This window comes from Bubalus kerabau, chromosome 3 (genome assembly GCF_029407905.1).
Source record: "Bubalus kerabau isolate K-KA32 ecotype Philippines breed swamp buffalo chromosome 3, PCC_UOA_SB_1v2, whole genome shotgun sequence".
NCBI classification, from domain to species: domain Eukaryota; kingdom Metazoa; phylum Chordata; class Mammalia; order Artiodactyla; family Bovidae; genus Bubalus; species Bubalus kerabau.
In genome coordinates, this window is record NC_073626.1 from 184,187,870 (window position 1) to 184,205,900 (window position 18,031).

The 18,031-nt window shown below is 53.6% G+C and overlaps 1 protein-coding gene across 3 annotated transcripts in view; it reads right to left on the reverse strand.

Annotated features, from left to right (window-relative positions):
* Nucleotides 1-504: 504 nt before the first annotated feature.
* Nucleotides 505-18,031, reverse strand: part of ZBTB40 (zinc finger and BTB domain containing 40) — a 77,213-nt gene continuing 59,686 nt past the window's right edge. For all 3 annotated transcript variants that reach the window (XM_055574206.1, XM_055574204.1, XM_055574205.1), the window contains 9 exons: nt 16,810-16,978; nt 16,043-16,501; nt 14,772-14,978; nt 11,106-11,270; nt 7,848-8,062; nt 6,374-6,536; nt 5,581-5,667; nt 4,281-4,498; nt 505-2,542 (listed from right to left, as the gene is read on the reverse strand). In XM_055574206.1, the coding sequence (XP_055430181.1) occupies nt 2,348-2,542; nt 4,281-4,498; nt 5,581-5,667; nt 6,374-6,536; nt 7,848-8,062; nt 11,106-11,270; nt 14,772-14,978; nt 16,043-16,501; nt 16,810-16,978 (1,878 nt within the window). In that variant the 3' untranslated portion in view covers nt 505-2,347. The remainder of the gene's footprint in view (nt 2,543-4,280; nt 4,499-5,580; nt 5,668-6,373; nt 6,537-7,847; nt 8,063-11,105; nt 11,271-14,771; nt 14,979-16,042; nt 16,502-16,809; nt 16,979-18,031) is intronic.

Consider the following 18,031-nt stretch of genomic DNA (forward strand, 5'->3'; position numbering starts at 1 on the left):
TAGCCAGTGCCCCAAGGTTCAGCCCCGAGACTGTCCGGGCAGCAACCCAGCAGCAAAGGCCACATGAGAGCCAGTGACGTGGACAAAGGAACCCGGGTAACAGCGTCCTTTCTGGCAGCAATCCAGAGAGTCTCTTGGGCAGACAGAACTAGGAAAGTCTTCCTACAATGAAATCCATGCTTGGGGGTCTCCAGGGAGCAACGGTGTAAAAATCACTGTTGATGCAGCATCTCCCAGAGATCCACTCGGAGCAGAAATGAGACTCTGGCTGCACCTTCCCCTCACGCTGACCAGAACCAGCACAGGCCTGGTGCTCCCGCTGGCCGGCCGTGCCGGGGCTCAGAGTGCGGCTGGCGGCAAGGCCCACTTCCCTGCCTGCTCTCGGCACAGCGAGCTGCCGGTCCAGTGATTCTGAGGCGAAGGAGCGTCCTGCCTCCACCCAGGTCTCCATCCGAAACCTGAGAAAAGGCTGTCTCGGTACTCGAAAAGGATCGGAAAGTTGGGTTGAAAGTTTACAGCTTTCTTTATTCAGAGGACTTTTTTAAAAAGAAAAAAATCACTTTCCCCTACAGGTCCCCAGTCATTAATTTTTAAATTTTTTCTTTTTTTGGCTGAAGAAGTTTTGATGATGCTGCGATTCCCAAGTACCCGTGCCTTCTTATCTGCCAGGCTCGGCCTCCATGCCCTGCGGGTTGGGCAGCTCCGTAATCTCAGTGGGGTTTTATCTGGTGCCAAGCAGAGGTTCGGTGTCATCTCGTCACTTGCTGATCAAGAGCAGTCCTGGTCTGACAGCTCACGGGGCTGAGCAACCTTAAGAAGACAGAGACAGCCCTGGCGGAAGCAGTGAGGGCCTCACAGGGAGGCCAAGTCTTAAAGGTTTGAGCACCATCTTCTGGTCAGTCATTGGCCTTTGAAAACTTCATTTACTTCATAACGGGAAGATCCCTGAACTGACAAGCTCAAGCGATTTGCACAGAAAATGAGCACGGGGCTGGAGGGGGGAGCGAGCTGCTGAGCTGCCTGCAGAGAGCGGGCCGGTGGCAAGGGCCATACCGCGGCCCTTCCGGCAAAGTGTGATGGCGAATAAAGGACTGACCATGGCCCGAATCGACCCCCTCCCCTGCTGGTGCCTGGTGCTGTAAAATGTGCTGAGAGAGAAGGGGTGGCCTTGTCTCTGGGCGGCCTGTACCGTGAGGGTGAGGGATCAGACAGGGGGTCAGCCGCACAAGCTGGCAGGGAGCCGTGCTGGGCGTGGACACGCTGCCCTCGCAGACATCAACCTTCTGGCATCAAGGAAAGGAAGATAAATGCTAGCCATTCCCTCTGAACGGCGGGAACCTATATCCATCTAATTGCACTTCATAATGGATTCCATAAACCATTAATTATCGGATTATATTTTGGGAACTGAAGACAAAAAAAAGCTCTGTGAAATTCAGACTCCAGAGTCCCGCTGGCCAGCACTCCCCGTGGCGGCCGGGAAGGGCACTGCCAGTGGGGCTACACACAGGGCAGGGGAGACCGGGGCAGCAGGAGGAGTCGGGGGCCACGGGCACCAGGGGGAGGGGCCAAGGCCTCCAGGCTGGGTGGAAGCGTGAGGCTTTGATTAAGGACAGGGGATAAGGACACCACGGAAACACTGTGGGAACCAGCCTCCAGTGCAGAACACCATGAGGAGTTTCCGGGAGGGCAGGTGTGGTTTGCAGCTACGTGGCCTCACACCAGACACCCGCACGGCTATGGGAAGGGCCGATGGAGCCGACAGGGTGGGCCTTGGCCTGGAAACGAGGGCTTCCTGATGGGCACGCTGCTACCAGGCCTACCGCTGCCATGCAGGGGGCTGGGAGGATGCCAGACGCGAGGAAAGGGATCCTGCACGGCCTGACGGTGTGGTTCTCTTGCTTTTCAATGGCCAGAAGGCCCTGGCAGCATGTGCTGGCCCACTCCGCGGGCCACAGTCCCGCCTAGAACTGCCCCTCCGCATACTGAGGGCTGCCAGCTCGTCACACCTGTCCCTCTGATCACCGGCCCTTGCCCCACTGCTCCTTCAGCCTCTGTTTCAGAAGCCACACTCCGCTTGCGGATGGACAGGGTCAGAGGCCGCCGCAGGAGGCCTGTGGGAAACAGGCCTGCCGGCCACGGGGGGCGGTCGTGATGGCTGCCAATGACTCAGAAGCTGGTTTTATGAGAACAGCCATGCTTCTGCCCCTTCCCAAGGGAGACCATTTAGGTTGGTGTGAAGCTAAGATGCTCAATACTGTGCCAGGGAGGAGGGGCAACAGGCAAGTGTGGAGCTTTTCCTCCACTGCACACGCAGGATCCCCCTCCCCCAGCCATGAGCAGCCACTCATTTGGCCTCCCCACAGATTAGGGTCACGGTCCCGTCCAGCAAGTCCTCCACGGTTACGGCCACGAGCTCAGAGCTGGTCTGGGCTGTCTGTGAATCCGGCAACGTCACGAACACCTGTGAGCCAGTAAGCTGGGTCTCCTCCAGCGTGACTACCTGCTCCGTCGGGGCCACCGGCTCTGGGGTCTGGATCACCTGCAAGGGAAAGACGGCGAGGCAGGGCTGGGCAGTGTCCACAGCTGGCTCCCCAGAACTTACATGGTTTTCCTCTCACGCTGTAATGATGGTATTTATGTTTTCACCTGAGGAGAGCAATTACATGTGCCTAATGGGAAGAGGCAAGTCTAACACACCCGTGATGCAAAAGAGAAGGCAGGCAAACAATTTAAATAACTCTGTGTGCTAAATTGCTATAATTTAGCTCAGTACGCCATCTCAGGGCGCCCGGACTCTATGATTACACACCAGCGAACGTGGGCTCAGTTTCTCGCACTGGTTTTCCTGTCTCAAGGATTACACCACAGAGCTAAGTGCCATGTGAAAGATGCTACGGAATGAAGGTGGTTCGTGTCATGCTTGGACCAGGGAAACGGGGATGGCTGACCAGAAGCCTCAGCTTGCCGTAGGCGGCGTGTCTGGGCCTTGATCAGGCGGAGGGCCTCACTTGGGAGGCTGGGTGGCTACAGGAGGAAGAACAGGCGGGCAAAATGTGGCTTCTGTAGCTCCCCCGCGCAGCTCACCCGGCTGAGGCACAGGCTTCTACAGGCCACACGCACCCCTTTCAAATGGGCATCAGCTCTTAGAGATGACGCCCCCATCACCGGGAGAACCAGTCTGCTTAAGAACACCTGCTTCCTGCCTGAACCTCAACCTTCTGAGCTATAGAGCTCGGAATAGCTGACGCTGTCAATGCGGAGCGCCCGCAGAGGGCTCAGCCATCCTGATTGCTGAGGGGTGGCCGAGAGCGGAGAGTGTCCTCCTCTAGACAGGAGTGGAGAGACAGGGACGCCAAGCTCCGCCACGTCTCTGCTGTGAGAGGGGAGAGGCTGACTGTGACGTTCAATAAAAAATCATCTAGGACAGCAGCTTTCAAACTGCCATTTTCTTTTAGCAACGGACTCTTTTCTGTTTCCCCCTGCAAAGGACATCTTACCAAGAATCCTAATATGTATATATATTAAAAAACAAATAAAAGCAGAGCCGTTCTTGAAATGGCAGCAGGAGCAGCACCTGGAGGCCTGGCACCTGCCTTGCCCTCTGCTCTGCACAGGGGCCTGCAGGAACTCGGAAAAAGGGACTGCTCAACAGGACAGGACGGGGCGCAGCCCGGCCAGCTCACAGTGCCTCTCTGGTCCATCTGCAATTTACTGTCAATTAACAGAATGGAGCTTCATTTCCTCTTCTGCCCACCCTCTCTGGAGAAGATGGGACGAGCAGTAAGAGTTCCAGAGACACAAAGAGGGGCGGGAGCAAACACAGCCTTGAGACCTGAGAAGAGGCGGGGCTTCCCCCAGAAAAGCCCAGACATTCAAACATGCTCTGAGCCCAGCTCACAGGGGCTATCAAGCTTAGGGCTTTCAACCGAAGGTGGTCCCAACAAAGAGCTCCCCACCTCCTCCGAGGGTTCCTGCAACCCTGACCACACCCCATGGTGGTCGCAGAGGGTGAGCGAGGGTGTGAATGGGAAGGAGAGGCCCAGGTCATTCTGCTTTTAGAATTCTTTTTCCAGCTTCTCTAGACCCAGGGGCTGTTTCACAGGTAGCCACCAGGTGGTCGAGAGAGACTTCTGCAAGATCCTCCTGGCCATGAAGTCATCACTCACGGGGCCCCTTGAGAGTCCCAGGGAGAAAGGCTAGTTGTCTGAAGGGGCTGCCTCCGGAGAAGCCTCAAGACCCCTGGGTCCGCAACCCCGAATCCAAGGTCCCACAATCACCTGCACCATCTGCGACTGGGTTTCAGCGCCTAGAACCTTCGGGTGTTCAGACTCCAGGTGACAGTCCAGCTGGGCCTGGGAGGTGAAGAGCTCCCCGCAGAGCTCACAGGGGAAGGTGCTCTCCGACTGCTTGAAGTGCTCGGTGGTGACGTGGTGCTGAAGGGCCCCCGGGAAGCGGAAGGTGGCCGCACAGTACAGGCAGCGGAAGGGCTGTGACCCTGCGGGAGGGGGATGGAGGTGTGGTTGGGGCAGCCAGAGTGGGGCGGGGCCGGGAAGGGGCGGGGCAGCCAGAGGCAGCTCTTCAGCTTGTGTGGGGCCTGGAGCTTGAACAACTTGGGGAGCCCTCTTTAGGAAAATGAGTACAAATTTACACACACAGGATTGGGGGCAGAACTTTGGAAAAGTCCCACCAGCGAGAGGCCCCAAGTCCAGCTTCATTAGCATCCGATTCAGGCTAAATCTGCCTCTGCCAAAGCCCATTATTCATTGATTCAATGGTAAGGACGCTACTTGTCACTTTTGACACCTCTCAAACGGGATCAACAACAGCTGCGCTGCTGCAAGCCGTGGAGGTCGGGTGTGTCAACCGGTGCCGTGCGCGCACGCCTAAAGGGGTAGCATGGAGACCCGCGGGATGCTTGTCCACTGCCTCCAAGGAAAGCCCTGAGACGGGAGCGGTGCGCGTTTCTAACTCTCAGGAACCAAATGTGAGTTACATGAGAGGTCAGGGTTGGACGGTCAGCTGCATTCCCAAAGAGGAATCAGAAGAGACTAGCTCTACGTTAATGCTCAGGAGACCAAAACCGCAGGCGTTACCACACGCCCCCTGACCGGCGCCCTTGATGGCAGAGGACAACCCCGTGTGGAATAACACGCATGTCAACAATCTCACCTGAGCACTACTCTGGGAAGCTGAGTTCTTATGTTAATCAACTTACTTAATGGCAGATGAGAGTACATAAACATCTACGTCAAATTGAGCCCAGAGCAGGACTTAGGATAACAAGTTTTTCTAATGGTTCATTAAAAATGGTGCCTCTTAAATAACTGGCATTTAGGTTTGATGGGACATAGCAGGAACAAGGCTAATCACAGGTGATGCGTGAGATGCCTCCCTGCGCGGGGCCTGCACTAGCGTGTTTGGCTCTCACAGTTACCCCGTGAGGTAGGCAGTAGTCGGCCCCGTGTTGTGGATGAGGCACAACTCGGCTGTCACTTGGCCTGGGCTGCGCAGCTGTGAGGGGACGGGGAGGGGAACACCCCGGGCCGCCCTGCCCTGGGGCGCCTCGCGGGCACCGACCTGAATGCTGGCACTTGATGTGCACCTGCAGCAGCGCTGGCGTGGGGAAGAGCTCCTTGCACTGGTCACACTCGTGGAACTTCACATCTGCGTGGCGCATGAGCAGAGGCATGGCGGAAAGAACGAAAGGAAGACTCTCGCAGTCGGGAGTAATGGGGCTGGGGCGAGGGCGCACAGCAGCAGGCGTCTGCCAACTGCTAGGAGCCCGACACCTATGCTAGGGGCTGGCCCAAAAGTTCGTTCGGTTTTTCTGCCCAATGTTGGCTGCTGGCCAACCCAAAACACCAGCGAAATGTGTGGTAAAGAGCGCCAGAATGCCTGGATGTAAAGGGGATTACTGCAGAATCAAAGGAGGAAACACCGGTGCTTGGCGACACGCCATGTGCTCAGGAAACCCTCCCTGAGTGCGAGCTGCTGTCATTCTGCCCCCATTTACCGGCCACACAGGTGTGAATAATCGACCTTCTGAAGAGCAGGAAACGGGTTCAGAGCGAGGGGTCACTTTCCAAGGTCATACACCAGAGTCAGGATTCCTACCCCAGCCTGTGTGCCACCCGGGGACGGCGGGACTCACGCTGCTCGAGGTTCCACAACCTCTGCCACTCAAGCCAGTGTCACGGGTGGACTGACTGACGTGGCGCCCGTGGGTATGCTGGGGCACGACGGGGAGTCACCGAAGCACCCCGCGCTCCAGCACAGGGAGGAGCAATTCGGGGCTGGAGCCCAGGGCGCTAAGCCACAAGCCCCTCCCACTCGCCAGCCCCCACTCCCCGCCTGGGCACCGCAGCTCCACCTGCATGCTCCGTTTTGATGTGCTTCTTGTGTTCGAGCGTGGTGGAGAAGGTTTTGTCACAGGAGCTGCACTGGAGGGACGAGAACTTGGAAGATCGATGGTTCTGAGCAGCGAATACATCCGGGTGGTGGGTCCGATTGTGGTACCACAAGCCCGACAGTTGCTGAAAGGAATGTGGCAAGCGCCAGGTCTTAAACGTTCCGGCAAGCCGGAGGGTTCACAAGACTCGGGAGAGACAAGCGCTCCCAGGCAAGCTTATGATCTGGAGTCCCACTCTTTTTTTTAAGGCGTCTACCTGAGCAAAAATTGATTTGAATAAGGCAGCAGCCAATCTTAGCAGACAGAAAGGAGCTCCGAGGAGTGGGGAGCTCAGTTAGTCGACCTGGAGTCTCACTCTTACCCATCACCGTGAGCGCTGACAGGCGAGGGAAGGCTTGTTCATGGGAACAAGGCGCCCGTGTATGTACTGAGGCCACTACAGGGCAGGGCTGGGCCCTTCAGAAACGCAGCCTCAGAGTAAGCCTAGGAGGGAGGTGCTAGGCTCTCTGCAGTGCCCAAGGTCACACGATTAGCAAACAGAAACACCAGGAGTCACACCCTGGCCTGCCGACTGGAGAAACTGTCCTTCACCATCCACCTGTCTCTCAGAGGCCCAGGGTGCAGCAGGGAAACCTTATGGAGAGAGGCTGCTGTGCCAGCTCCGAAAGCCGGTGTCCTTCTTCCCGGGTGCCGGAGCGGCACTGTGCCACTCTCCCCACAGCTCCAGGCTTTCCTAGAGACTCAGCCCAGGTCTCACCCGGCTCTGCAAACCCAACGTCTCAGCACAAGGCTCACAACAAAGCTAGCTGTCCATTTCAGTTGAGCTGAAATGAGCTGCTGGGCATCTCTCTGTACCCAAATGTTACAGACGCCAGCAAGGGCCATCCTCTGCTCTGTGGTCTCAGAGAGCTTTTCATAGATGTCGTTTCTTTTTAGATCCATAGGGGGTTTCACTTAATTACACAGCGAACTCTAAGGTAAAAAAAAAACTAAAAAAAACAAAAAAAACAGAGCTCTTCCCTAGGAGTTAAGGAAAAAAAAAAAGAAACCCACAAAACACCAGTAATTCTGCTAAACAAGATAATCCAGCTATTGTCATCCTCACATCCCATGACACATGGATCAATAGGTTCCAAAGAATGTTGAGTATCCAGGGGAAAAGCAGCATTCAGTTCAGGACAAGGCTGAACTCTAAGAGAAGGAGGGCAAGGACTCTTGGCTCCAATTAAGCTCCCCACCAACCCCACTCTGACCAGTCACGGCAGAGGAGCTGAGTAAGCTATGAGCTGCATGCTTTGTGAGAACCAGCTGCCCGGTCATATCCTGGAGACGAGGGGTGTCCCACAAGCCGCCAGCCCCGGGGGGCCGAGGGAGACCAGAGGGAGGGCCGGGATGGGGGGCGGGCTGGGCAGGCTCCCGTGGGGGCCAGGCTCACCTGGTAGGCCTTGTTGCAGATCCCGCAGCTGAAGGGCTTCCCCCCGACGTGGGTCACCATGTGCCGCTCCAGCATGGATGGGGCGCTGAAGATCTTGCCGCACGTCGGGCAGGGGTGGTACTCCTTGGAGTGCACCTCGTGGATGTGCTTGCGGTGGTCTTGCAGGGTGGGGAAGCTCATCCTGCACTTCTTGCAGTCGTATGGGTCTTCGATGTCTGGTGGGCGGGGGAGACACCACAGGCAACAGTCAGTGAGAAGCGGCTGACTGTGTGCAGTTCCAGAGGCAAGACTGCTCAGAGGTCACGCGGGGCCACAGATCCAAGGGCCGGGAATCACTGCATCTATCACCCAACCACCTTCCACCTTCGTCCCAGGGTCGGGAGTGAGGCTCCTCTGAGGCTTCTGGATTAAGCACCATTTAAAGACTGAGCATTTAAGGACTGGTGCTGAAGCTGAAGCTCCAATACTCTGGGCACCTGATGCGAAGAACTGACTCATCTGAAAAGACCCTGATGCTGGGAAAGATTGAAGGCGGGAGGAGTAGGGGACAACAGAGGATGAGATGGTTGGATGGCATCACTGACCAATGCACACGAGTTTGAGTAACCTCCGGGAGTTGGTGATGGACAAGGAGGCCTGGCGTGTTGCAGTCCACGGGGTCGCAAAGACTTGGACACAACTGAGCGACTGAACTGAACGGAGCATTAAGCCGTTTAACCTCGATTCCTCACTTCGCATCTTACAAGTCAAACTTCGTTTTACTATTTTCCAGAAAGTATGGCTCTTCCCTTCCCCTGACGGTGGCGGGTGTTGTGAAGTTTTCTAATTCTCTACAGAGACTACCCGCACATCACTCCTGAAGTATCACTACTTCCTTTGCGGTCAGTAGGACGACTCAAGAGGAGGAATGCGTCTTTGATCCCCACTTTAGATTCAACGACAGAAACATTTTCCTAAGCCATGTCTGCTAAGTGCCAAATGACGGGCGAGTTTTAAGTGCCCTCCATGCCCTCATTCACTCAACCCTTCCAGTAACCCTATGTGCAGATGCTATGACCAGTCCTACTTTACTGATTAGGAAAATCGAGCTTTAGAGAATGGTGTGAGTAGGGTGCCGCGGAGCTGGCTAACAAGGCCACCCTCTGCACTGCATGCTTAACTGGACAAGGCAACTCCTCGGGGGAACCTCAAGAATAAGAACTGGCACTGACGAAGGCTACATTTGCCAGCCCTGTGGCAGGAGACTTCAGTCCACTCTCTGAATAGAAAGTAAGATATTTTAATAATAAAATCCTTTGCCCACAAGAAAGGCCCAGCCCACAAGCCAATCTCCTGTGTGCGCTGCTGATTCAGATTAGCTTGGGAATTCCGACATGCAGCAGCACTCAGGATCATTAACTAGTTTCCCTGCGGACAGGAGCTCGTGAGATCTCAGATTCACACTGTCTTCTAAGACACCTGATGGAATGCTCCAGAAGCAGCGAGGAGACCATGAAACAGGCAAGAACAGTCGATGAGAGAGGGGCCTGGATGCTGGACCGGCTGCAGGTGACGCACGCCAAGTCATGGCAGAGTGTTCAGGGTCTGCTCTATTCTGGAAATTGATGAAGTCTGCCCCTCTCCTGACCCCACGTAACGCTGCTGGGACACTGTGACTGAAGCAGAATGCCACTGAGAGAGGCTGAGAGGACTTCCAAGTTGCGGCACTGGCTCCAAGCCAGATCTCACCCATCTGCAAGTCTACGGTAACTGGATCTGCTGGGCAACCTTGTAAACTCCTTGGGGGGAATGGGGGGTTGGGGCAGGAGGCACTTTACGTTTTCCTGCACTGCCCAGTGTCCAGCCACATGCTGGGTACATGCAGGCTCTGGCCAAGTGCCTTGCTGGCCGGCTGACAACAGGCCTGAACGTGTTGACAGAAAGCACATGTTTGTGAGATACTGTATTTGCCAACAGCTAGACACTGGTGAGTGGGGACCACAGGCAGGGAGGGGAGAAGGGAAGAGGGAACGCAAGGTGCAGGGCGTGAGAAAGGAGACGGCTCTGACGGTGACAGGCGGCACCGGAGGCGGCTGCTCCGTCACCAGCGCGTCCTGGCGTTCACTGCGCGCTTCCTGTGTGGCAGGCGTGCAGCATCACGCTTTGTGTGTGAGACCTCTTCTGCTCTCACAGCAACCCGGCGTGGCAGCATGACCATTTCCTCCAACTTACAGACGGGGCGGAGCTTAGCGAGATAAGGAAATCTGTTTAAGGCCTCGAGGAAGTAAATGGCAGAGTAGTCAAGATTCAAAGTGTGATTTGAGACCTGGGCTCTTAAGCCCCTGCCGGACTGTGCTGATCATGCGCCTGCTACAACTAGAGCAGCTGGAGACGGGGTGACTGCGGGTGTGTCCTGATGGTTTCTTGACGATGCGTGCGTGCCTGCTCAGTTGCTTCAGTTACGTCCGACTCTTGGTGACCCCATGGGCTGTAGCCCGCCAGGCTCTCTGTCCATGGGATTCTCCAGGCAAGAGTACTGGAGTGGGTTGCCCTGCCCATCTGCAGGGGATCTTCCCAACCTGGGGACTGAACCTGCATCTCCTGGGTCTCCTGCATTGCAGGCAGATTCTTTACCCACTGAGCACAGGGGAAGCAGCCCTTTCTTGATGATGGGGGATCACAAAATCTCCTCCCCCTCCCTGCCGCGTGTGTAGAACGGACGTGCGTCTCCACCTGTAGCAGTTCTAGTCAAAGGGGACAAAGACGGGGCAGACCCCACTAACTGAGCGAAGAGCATGCTGGGCAGCAGGCTTTTAGGGAGCACGGCGAGGGGCCACACGTTACACAGTACTTCACAAAGTGTCTGGGCTGCTCCTGGGGCAAAGGCAGGTTATGAACAGGAGGAGAGTGGGAGAGGCGGGGTGGGAGGAGAAGAAAGCAGCTCAGTGGACAAATGGGAAATATTCTGAGGCCCTGTGAGCCTGTCTGTCATAGAGGCTCTTTCCTTCAAACATAATTGGCCTCTGTCAGCCAAGCAGAGCCAGGTGGGCTAAACCAGAAGACGAGGAAATAGCCTGGACAGGGAAACGAGGCATCACACAGAAACACGTTAAAATGGGATTCTTCTGGAAATAGCAAAGAGGGACTCCAGCTTTTTGCAGGAGGACAGGGGAGGGGAAGCGCTGAGCGGGGGCCCAGGAGGGTGGAGAGACAGGCGCTGTGAGGACCGCTGCGTGCCTTCCCAGGGCCTGGCCTGACATCCGCAGCCTCAGTACGTACTGTGAAAGGTGTGCAGGTGGATGGAAAGGCCGTTGGCCTGCCGGAAGCCCTTGCCGCAGTCTCTGCAGACATACGGCTTGTCGCCGGTGTGGGTCCTCACGTGGCGGGACAGCTCGATGGACTGGGCGAACACAGCATCACAGTACTGGCAGGCGTACATCTTCCCTGGAAACACACGGGGTCCATCAGAGCCAACAGTGGACGTGCAGGCATTCATAAAACACGATCACGCTCTAAGGCACACGGCGGGGAAAGACAGCCTGGGAGGTGACAGGGAAACACCAGGGATGCGTAAGGCACTGGGCGCGAGGTCTGGGCCATCCGATCAGATGGCACCTCACCAACGCAGCTGATTGCAGAGAGGGCAGCAGTGTGGTCTCCCTGCCCTGAGGGGAAGGACAGAGTTCTCCCCACACAACTAGCCGTCTGTTAATCGGGCCACTGCAAGTGTGGAAGAGCTTATTCCATTCCCAGGAAACGGATACATTCTTGAGCCCAGGGAACGCCTGGACCCCTTCGCAAACACGTAGGGCAGAAACGCATATAGAAATGACAGACACGGAAAGATTCTCCTGTCTTCTCTATTTTCTCATGCATGGGATGAAAATACAATGACCAGACTAGACTGCCAAAGAGTATTAGAAAACACTGGTAAAGAGCGTGTCTGGAAACCTGGTACTTGTTAAAAAAAAAAAACAAAGCTAGAACAACGGTACCTCCAATCTCCCTCAGGGGCCAACAGCAAAGGGGGAAAACCTGTAAGGTTAGGGTCCAGACCCCCCAGATCATAGGGTCGACCTTAACTAGGGGGATCAACCTCATTTTCATTTTTTGTATGTTTACCCTTTGGAATAAAATTTTGTTAGGGAAAAAAAGGGTTTCTAGAACCAAGAGCTGAAATAATTGAGAAGCCCAGGACTCAGCCTTTGGCCTTCTTCTCCACCTCCACCTTCTGGATGATCTCATCTCAGAGCCTTGCATTCCATCTGTATACTCACAGCTCCCACATTTAGAGCATCAGCTCCAGACTTACAGTCACTGCCTACCAGTCTCCTTCTCCACTTGGAGGTCTAAGAGGTATCTCAAATTATCATGTACCAAGACAGAGCTCCAGATTCTCTACCACACACACACACACACACTCTCTCTCTCTCTGTCTCTCTCCCTCTCTCTCCAGTTTCCCCCATTTCCTTAAAGGGCAGCATCACTTGCCTGGTTGCTCCTGTCCAAACCCCTAAGCCATCCTTAATGCCTCTCGTTCCCTCACATCCCACATCTAATCCATTCTCCATGCTGTCGCTTCCACTTTCAACAATAGAGCTCCCAACTTGAACTTTTTTTACACCTCCCCCAACACAGCTCTCATCAAAAAGCCCATCACCTCCACAATGGACTAACCATCTCTTTAAAGCCCAGCACCTCCACAACGGATTAACTGTCTCTTTGTTTATACTATACGCCTGCCTTGTTAAGCCTTATTGTCCAGAGTGGTCAGAGTTAACCTGAAAAACTGTGCGTCAGATCCTATCCCTCCTTGTGGTGGACAGAACAAAGGTCCCAAAGAGGTCCACACCCTCGCCCCTAAGGCTTGTGCATGTCACCTTACAAGGCAAAAGGGACTCGGTAGATGCGACTAAGGATCTTGAGATGAGGGCACCCTGGGTTACCCCAGTAGGCCCAGCTGGAATCTCAAATGTCCTTCGAAGAGGCAGGGAGGACAGGCAAGGTGGGGCACAATGACGCAGCAGAGACTGCAGCTACGGAAGCCCCTCCGGCAGCTGCGAGAAGCAGGAACAAACTCCCCGAGATCCTCCAGGAGGAACGCACTCCGCTGAAACTTTGGTGCTAAGCTTCCTAAGGCCCGTTTTGGATTTTTAACCTTCAAAATGGTAAAAGATAATACACTGATGCTGTTTCAAGCCACTGTTTCTGGAAATTTTTTACAGCAGCAATAGAAACTAATACTCCTCACATTAAAAGCCAAGTCCTCACCTTGGCTCCTAAGATCCTGTAAGAGCCGGCCTTTGGTGACCTCTCTGACCTTATTTCTCAACACTGGACCCTCGTGGACTGTGCTTCAGCCCCTTCTAGTTCTCTCGGGCCCCTCTTTCACGCCCGTGTGGGATGTGGGGGGTGTGGTCCGCATCATGATGTTCTCCCAGATCTTCCACTGGTTCCATCTTCACTGCATTCAGGTTTCTACTCAGATCTCATCTGCCCTCACTGTTGACACAAACACACAGGCCCGACCCCCACCGCTACTGCTTGCTTGGCTTTGTTTTCCCTCACTGCAATGGCTACTATCTGACTTTATATTATGCATTGATATACAGTCGGTTTTACCCACTGGAAGGTAAGTTCCACGAGGGTGTGTATAGTTGAACTATCTCTAGTGCCTGGAATCATGCTCAAGAAACTCATTCACTCTGTAAATGTTTATTGAGGGCCTCCTCTTGCTGAGCACTATTCTAAGTTCCACAGATACAGCGGAAGGAGGGGAAAAAAAAGACTGAGTGCTCTACCCTCATGCAGTTTCCATTCTAACAGGGGGAAAATCAACTATAAACAAAATAAATTAAGACGGGAGATGACAGACTGACCCTATGGTAAGCTCGATGGAGAAAACCAACGCAGTGGGGCTGGAGTGCTGAGATTTCACACGGAGGGGCAGGAGAGGCCTCACAGGAAAGGCGAGGCATGCGTGAGGAGCTGCAGGTGGGGACGAAGTGAAGCCTGGAGGCGTCTGAAGGGAAGGCCTTCCAAACAGAGGAACAGCCAGAGCACAGGTCAGCAGGAGGTGCCCCGCCGGTCAGAGGCCTCGCAGGGAGGCTGCAACAGGTGGAACAGGGCGAGCCAGGGAGAGCAGTGAGGGATAAGGTCGGAGGGGCATCAGGGGGCTTGATCAGGAGACTAGCAGGCTACCTTCAGAGTTCACACTAACTGAGGTGATAAACCTTTGTGGGGCTTTGAGCAGAGAAGTGACCTGCTACAGTTTAGCTTTCAGAGGCTCACTTGAGCCTGCGCGTTGAGCACGCTGCCCAGAGAAAGGGGGCAAGAGGCGGAGACCAGTTAGGACGCAACAACAGCGATCCAGGGGAGATGATGACGGCATCCGTGCTCACATGTATCTGCTCCAAAAGATGTGCAGCCTCCTCCGGGAAGCCTTTCCTGACCACACACCTCCTCCCCTCCCACTGGACTAGAAACCCTTACGCCCACTTTCCGTGTGTCCCTGTAATGGTTTTTATTCTACCTCACACCTCTGAGGTCTCTGTCGCTAGAGACACTCAAGACCATCAGCTCCGTGCTCACAGGGATTCCAGGTAAGACACGTAGCACCTGCCACTGCCTGATCCACAGTGCATGCTCCACCACGGTTTTTTATGCTTGACCTCCCCCTCGAAGCCCATGGGATTCCTGGCTTATGTAAATTCTGTAACCGTAAGTCACCATATTATGTCAGCTGGCCACTCTTTAGAGACTCTCACCATAGCAGCTTACATGTCTGTGCTCAAAGGTTTTCCCATCGTCTGTGGGCCTGGAGACTCTGTCTGTTTCTGCTTTTGATCTACCTGAGACTTTTTATCACGCCTAATGTCCAGTGGGTTTCCAGGCAGCTCACACTTAACGCCTGCAGGAAGAATGAAGACGCCCTCCACGCCTTACCTTCTGAGTGCTTCTTCTTGGTGTGGTAGGCCAGGGCAGAGGCCTGGGTGAAGGTCATCAGGCAGTGCTTGCACATGAACGGCCGGTCCCCCGTGTGAAGGCGAAGGTGGTTCTTCAGGGTGGAATTGGCCGCAAACTTTGCCCCACACTCTTCACAGGAGAATGGCTTCTCGTCAAAATGCTCTGTCAGTTTGTGGTACTGCATGCCTAGGGAAGCCGTGCCAGGGACCGGAGATACGAGTGATCAGAGCTATGAATCCAGCAGGAAGACACACCTGAGCACTGCCAGGCCAGGCCTCGAGAGACAGCATGGCGTGAACTCACTTTTCTGTTTCATTAGGTCTCAGGCAAGGGAAAACAATCTACTTCTGCTGGTTTCTAGGACACTTGTTTACTCTCCAGAAACCAGCGATACTTGGAAACCAGAGTATCAGGTGAGAAAGAGCTGGCTATCGTTATGAGTAACAGCCACAGTTTACTGAGCACTAACTCTGCTGAAGGCACTGCACCAGGTGTCTCAGCTACACTGTCTCAAATCTTCATGCAAGTGAAATGTCGCTCAGTCATGTCTGACTCTTTGCGAGCCCATGGACTCTACAGTCCATGGGATTCTCCAGGCCAGAATACTGGAGTTGGGAGCCTTTCCCTTTTCCAGGGGATCTTCCCAATGCAGGGAACAAACCCAGGTCTCCCGCATTGCAGGCGGATTCTTTACCAGCTGAGCCACCAGGGAAGCCCTAAATCTTCATAACGTCCAAAACAGTGGGTGTTAATCAGGGTACCTATTTGACAGAGGGGGAAATGAAAGCTCAGGATGCCGATTCCCAAGCTCCTGCTCTTCTCAAAACAGTCCCCTGCCTCTGCTTTATTTTCTAAGCACTTACATAGTCCTTCTCGTATCCTGGAGGCAAAGCCTGGAATCCAAACTACAACACAGTAAGTGCCTTACATACGAATATTTGGGTTGTGAACTTTCAAAGATGCGAACGTGCCCCTGTATGCCAGCTGCTGAATTGGACCACTGTATTTTTCAAGGTACTATACTGTAAGATTTAAAATGTTTTCTGTGTTTGTTTTTTATGTACTGTTTGTGTGAAAAGTATTATAAACCCATTATAATACAGTACTACACAGCTGAGCCTGTTAGCGGGGCACCTAGGCTAACTGTGCTGGACTTCATGCACACGCTCTCAGAACGGGAGTCGTTCGTATGTAGGGGACTCACTGTGTTTGAAGTATCACCCTCCGTGACCACGCCTTCCTGAACGTACCTGAGGCATGAGCAAATTCCCGTCCGCAGAGGTCACAGGTCACCGGGAGCCTCTTCTTCTTCTTCTTGGGGACGCTGGGCTCTCCACCCGCGCCGTGGGCCTCCAGCTGATGCTTCTCCAGCTCCTCCTTGGAGTCCTTGGTCTCGTTACACTCCTTACACTGCGCCTGCCTGCTCTTGGCCGCGCGGCAGCGCTTCACGTGCACCTTGAGGCGGCAGTAGAAGTGGAAGCTCTTGTCGCAGGCCTCGCAGACGAAGCTCTTCTGGGCCGAGTCTGGGGAGGCGGACGCGTCTTTCTCCCGTCGTTCGGGCAAGGCAGCTGTCTCGCCTTGACCAGCCTGGTTTCCAGGCTGGCAGTCTTCTCCAGCTGGCGTTTCACCTGCTTTGTCCTTGCCTTCAGACTGAAATTTACCACTCACTGTCCACCTTTCCTTCTCTCCCTTTTCCTGAGCAAGGAAACCTGTGCAGGAGAGAGAGATCGCATGGCTCTGGGAATTCTCCTGGCTTCTACTTTGCTTTCTAACTTTCCTTCTTTGGGGAAGATTGGAAACTACTTAGGACCCTCATCAAACTCTAATGAAATATCATTGTCATCTCTTCTCTCTGACAAACACAAATCACATCCGTGGTCTATGACATCTCTAAGTATTCGCGAGCACACAAAATAAATAAGGTAGTGATGGATGAACTCTTCTATGAACTGCTGCCTCTTCTGTCCAACAAGGAGACAAGCTGGGGCCTAACAGGACCCCACCTGCCGTTTCTTACCAGCGCACGCTAACTCCCGCATGACGGGCTGCAGGCCTGGGGAGGATCTGTGGATGCTGCACAGAAGCTGACATATTTCAGTGGCTGAGATGGATTTTTCCGCGGCTCTGCTCAGCAGTGCTCCCAGGGAAGCTTCGGGGCTGGCTGTCTCAGAGGAGCTGCTCAGAATCTAAATGAATACCACGAGACCAAGGTTTGTGGTTAACATCAGCAGATTTTTTTCGATGGTTTTCAACTTAGAAAACAAAGCTAATTTCAGAGATGCATTGCCCTATCTATAATAAATAACACATTTCTCACTATACATATAGCAGAGAGTCCCCCCTTTTCTCCAAGCACAGGGAAATTCACAAAATTTAAACGAGGAGACACATATGAAGACCACTGTGCAAATACAAAGGTGCAAGCAAAGAATCGTTGAGGATTTTCTATGAGAAATATCTTCTCAGAAACCAGGAGTCTCCTAAAGAACTTTTCTAGATCTCAGTATCAAATGCTTGGGGACAGCTATAGGACGTGGCTGTTGGCATTTCTGTCTCGAAGACTGAGATAATTTTTCATTGTCTATAACGGTCTCAGTGTCGGGAAGCAATTCTGCATGATCAGTGCAGGCTTCACATTTTTAGATACTTAGATGTACCCTTTTAAACATCATTTTCTTTCATAAAGAAACTCAGCTTTTTAAAGAAGGTTCAAATAGGGGCTTTAAAGAGGCCAAGAATATTATTTCAAAGCCACCCTCTCAGAACGTTAGAGCTATCAGCAGAAAGAATCAGTATGCTGAGAAATAAAACTAAACCATCCGCAGATGGCCAAATGGAATTTTCATTTTGGGGGATATTTTATTTCTGCTCTTTTCAAGTCTATCTAAATAAACCTGATGTCCCTGGAGGCAGGCATGAGACCAATTAGTGAGGCTAAAACTGATCAACGGCAGAAGCCCCATCTCTGAAGTGCGAGGCATGCTGGAGAGAGTCTAGCAGATGCATCTCTCCTCTGAAGCCCCACAGAAACATGTGCCATCTTCTGCCCATCTGAGAGCCAGACTGAGGTGGGGCTGTCACCTGTGTGCAGGGTTAGAAACCGCCCTTCTACACACCACGGCCACACCCATCTGGATCAGAAAGCACCATAGGTGAATCTGTAGCTAAATTTCATGTTCCTTTATGATTCTTTTGCACTCAAGATGCACATGATCCTGAGATGAACATCCGTGAATTCC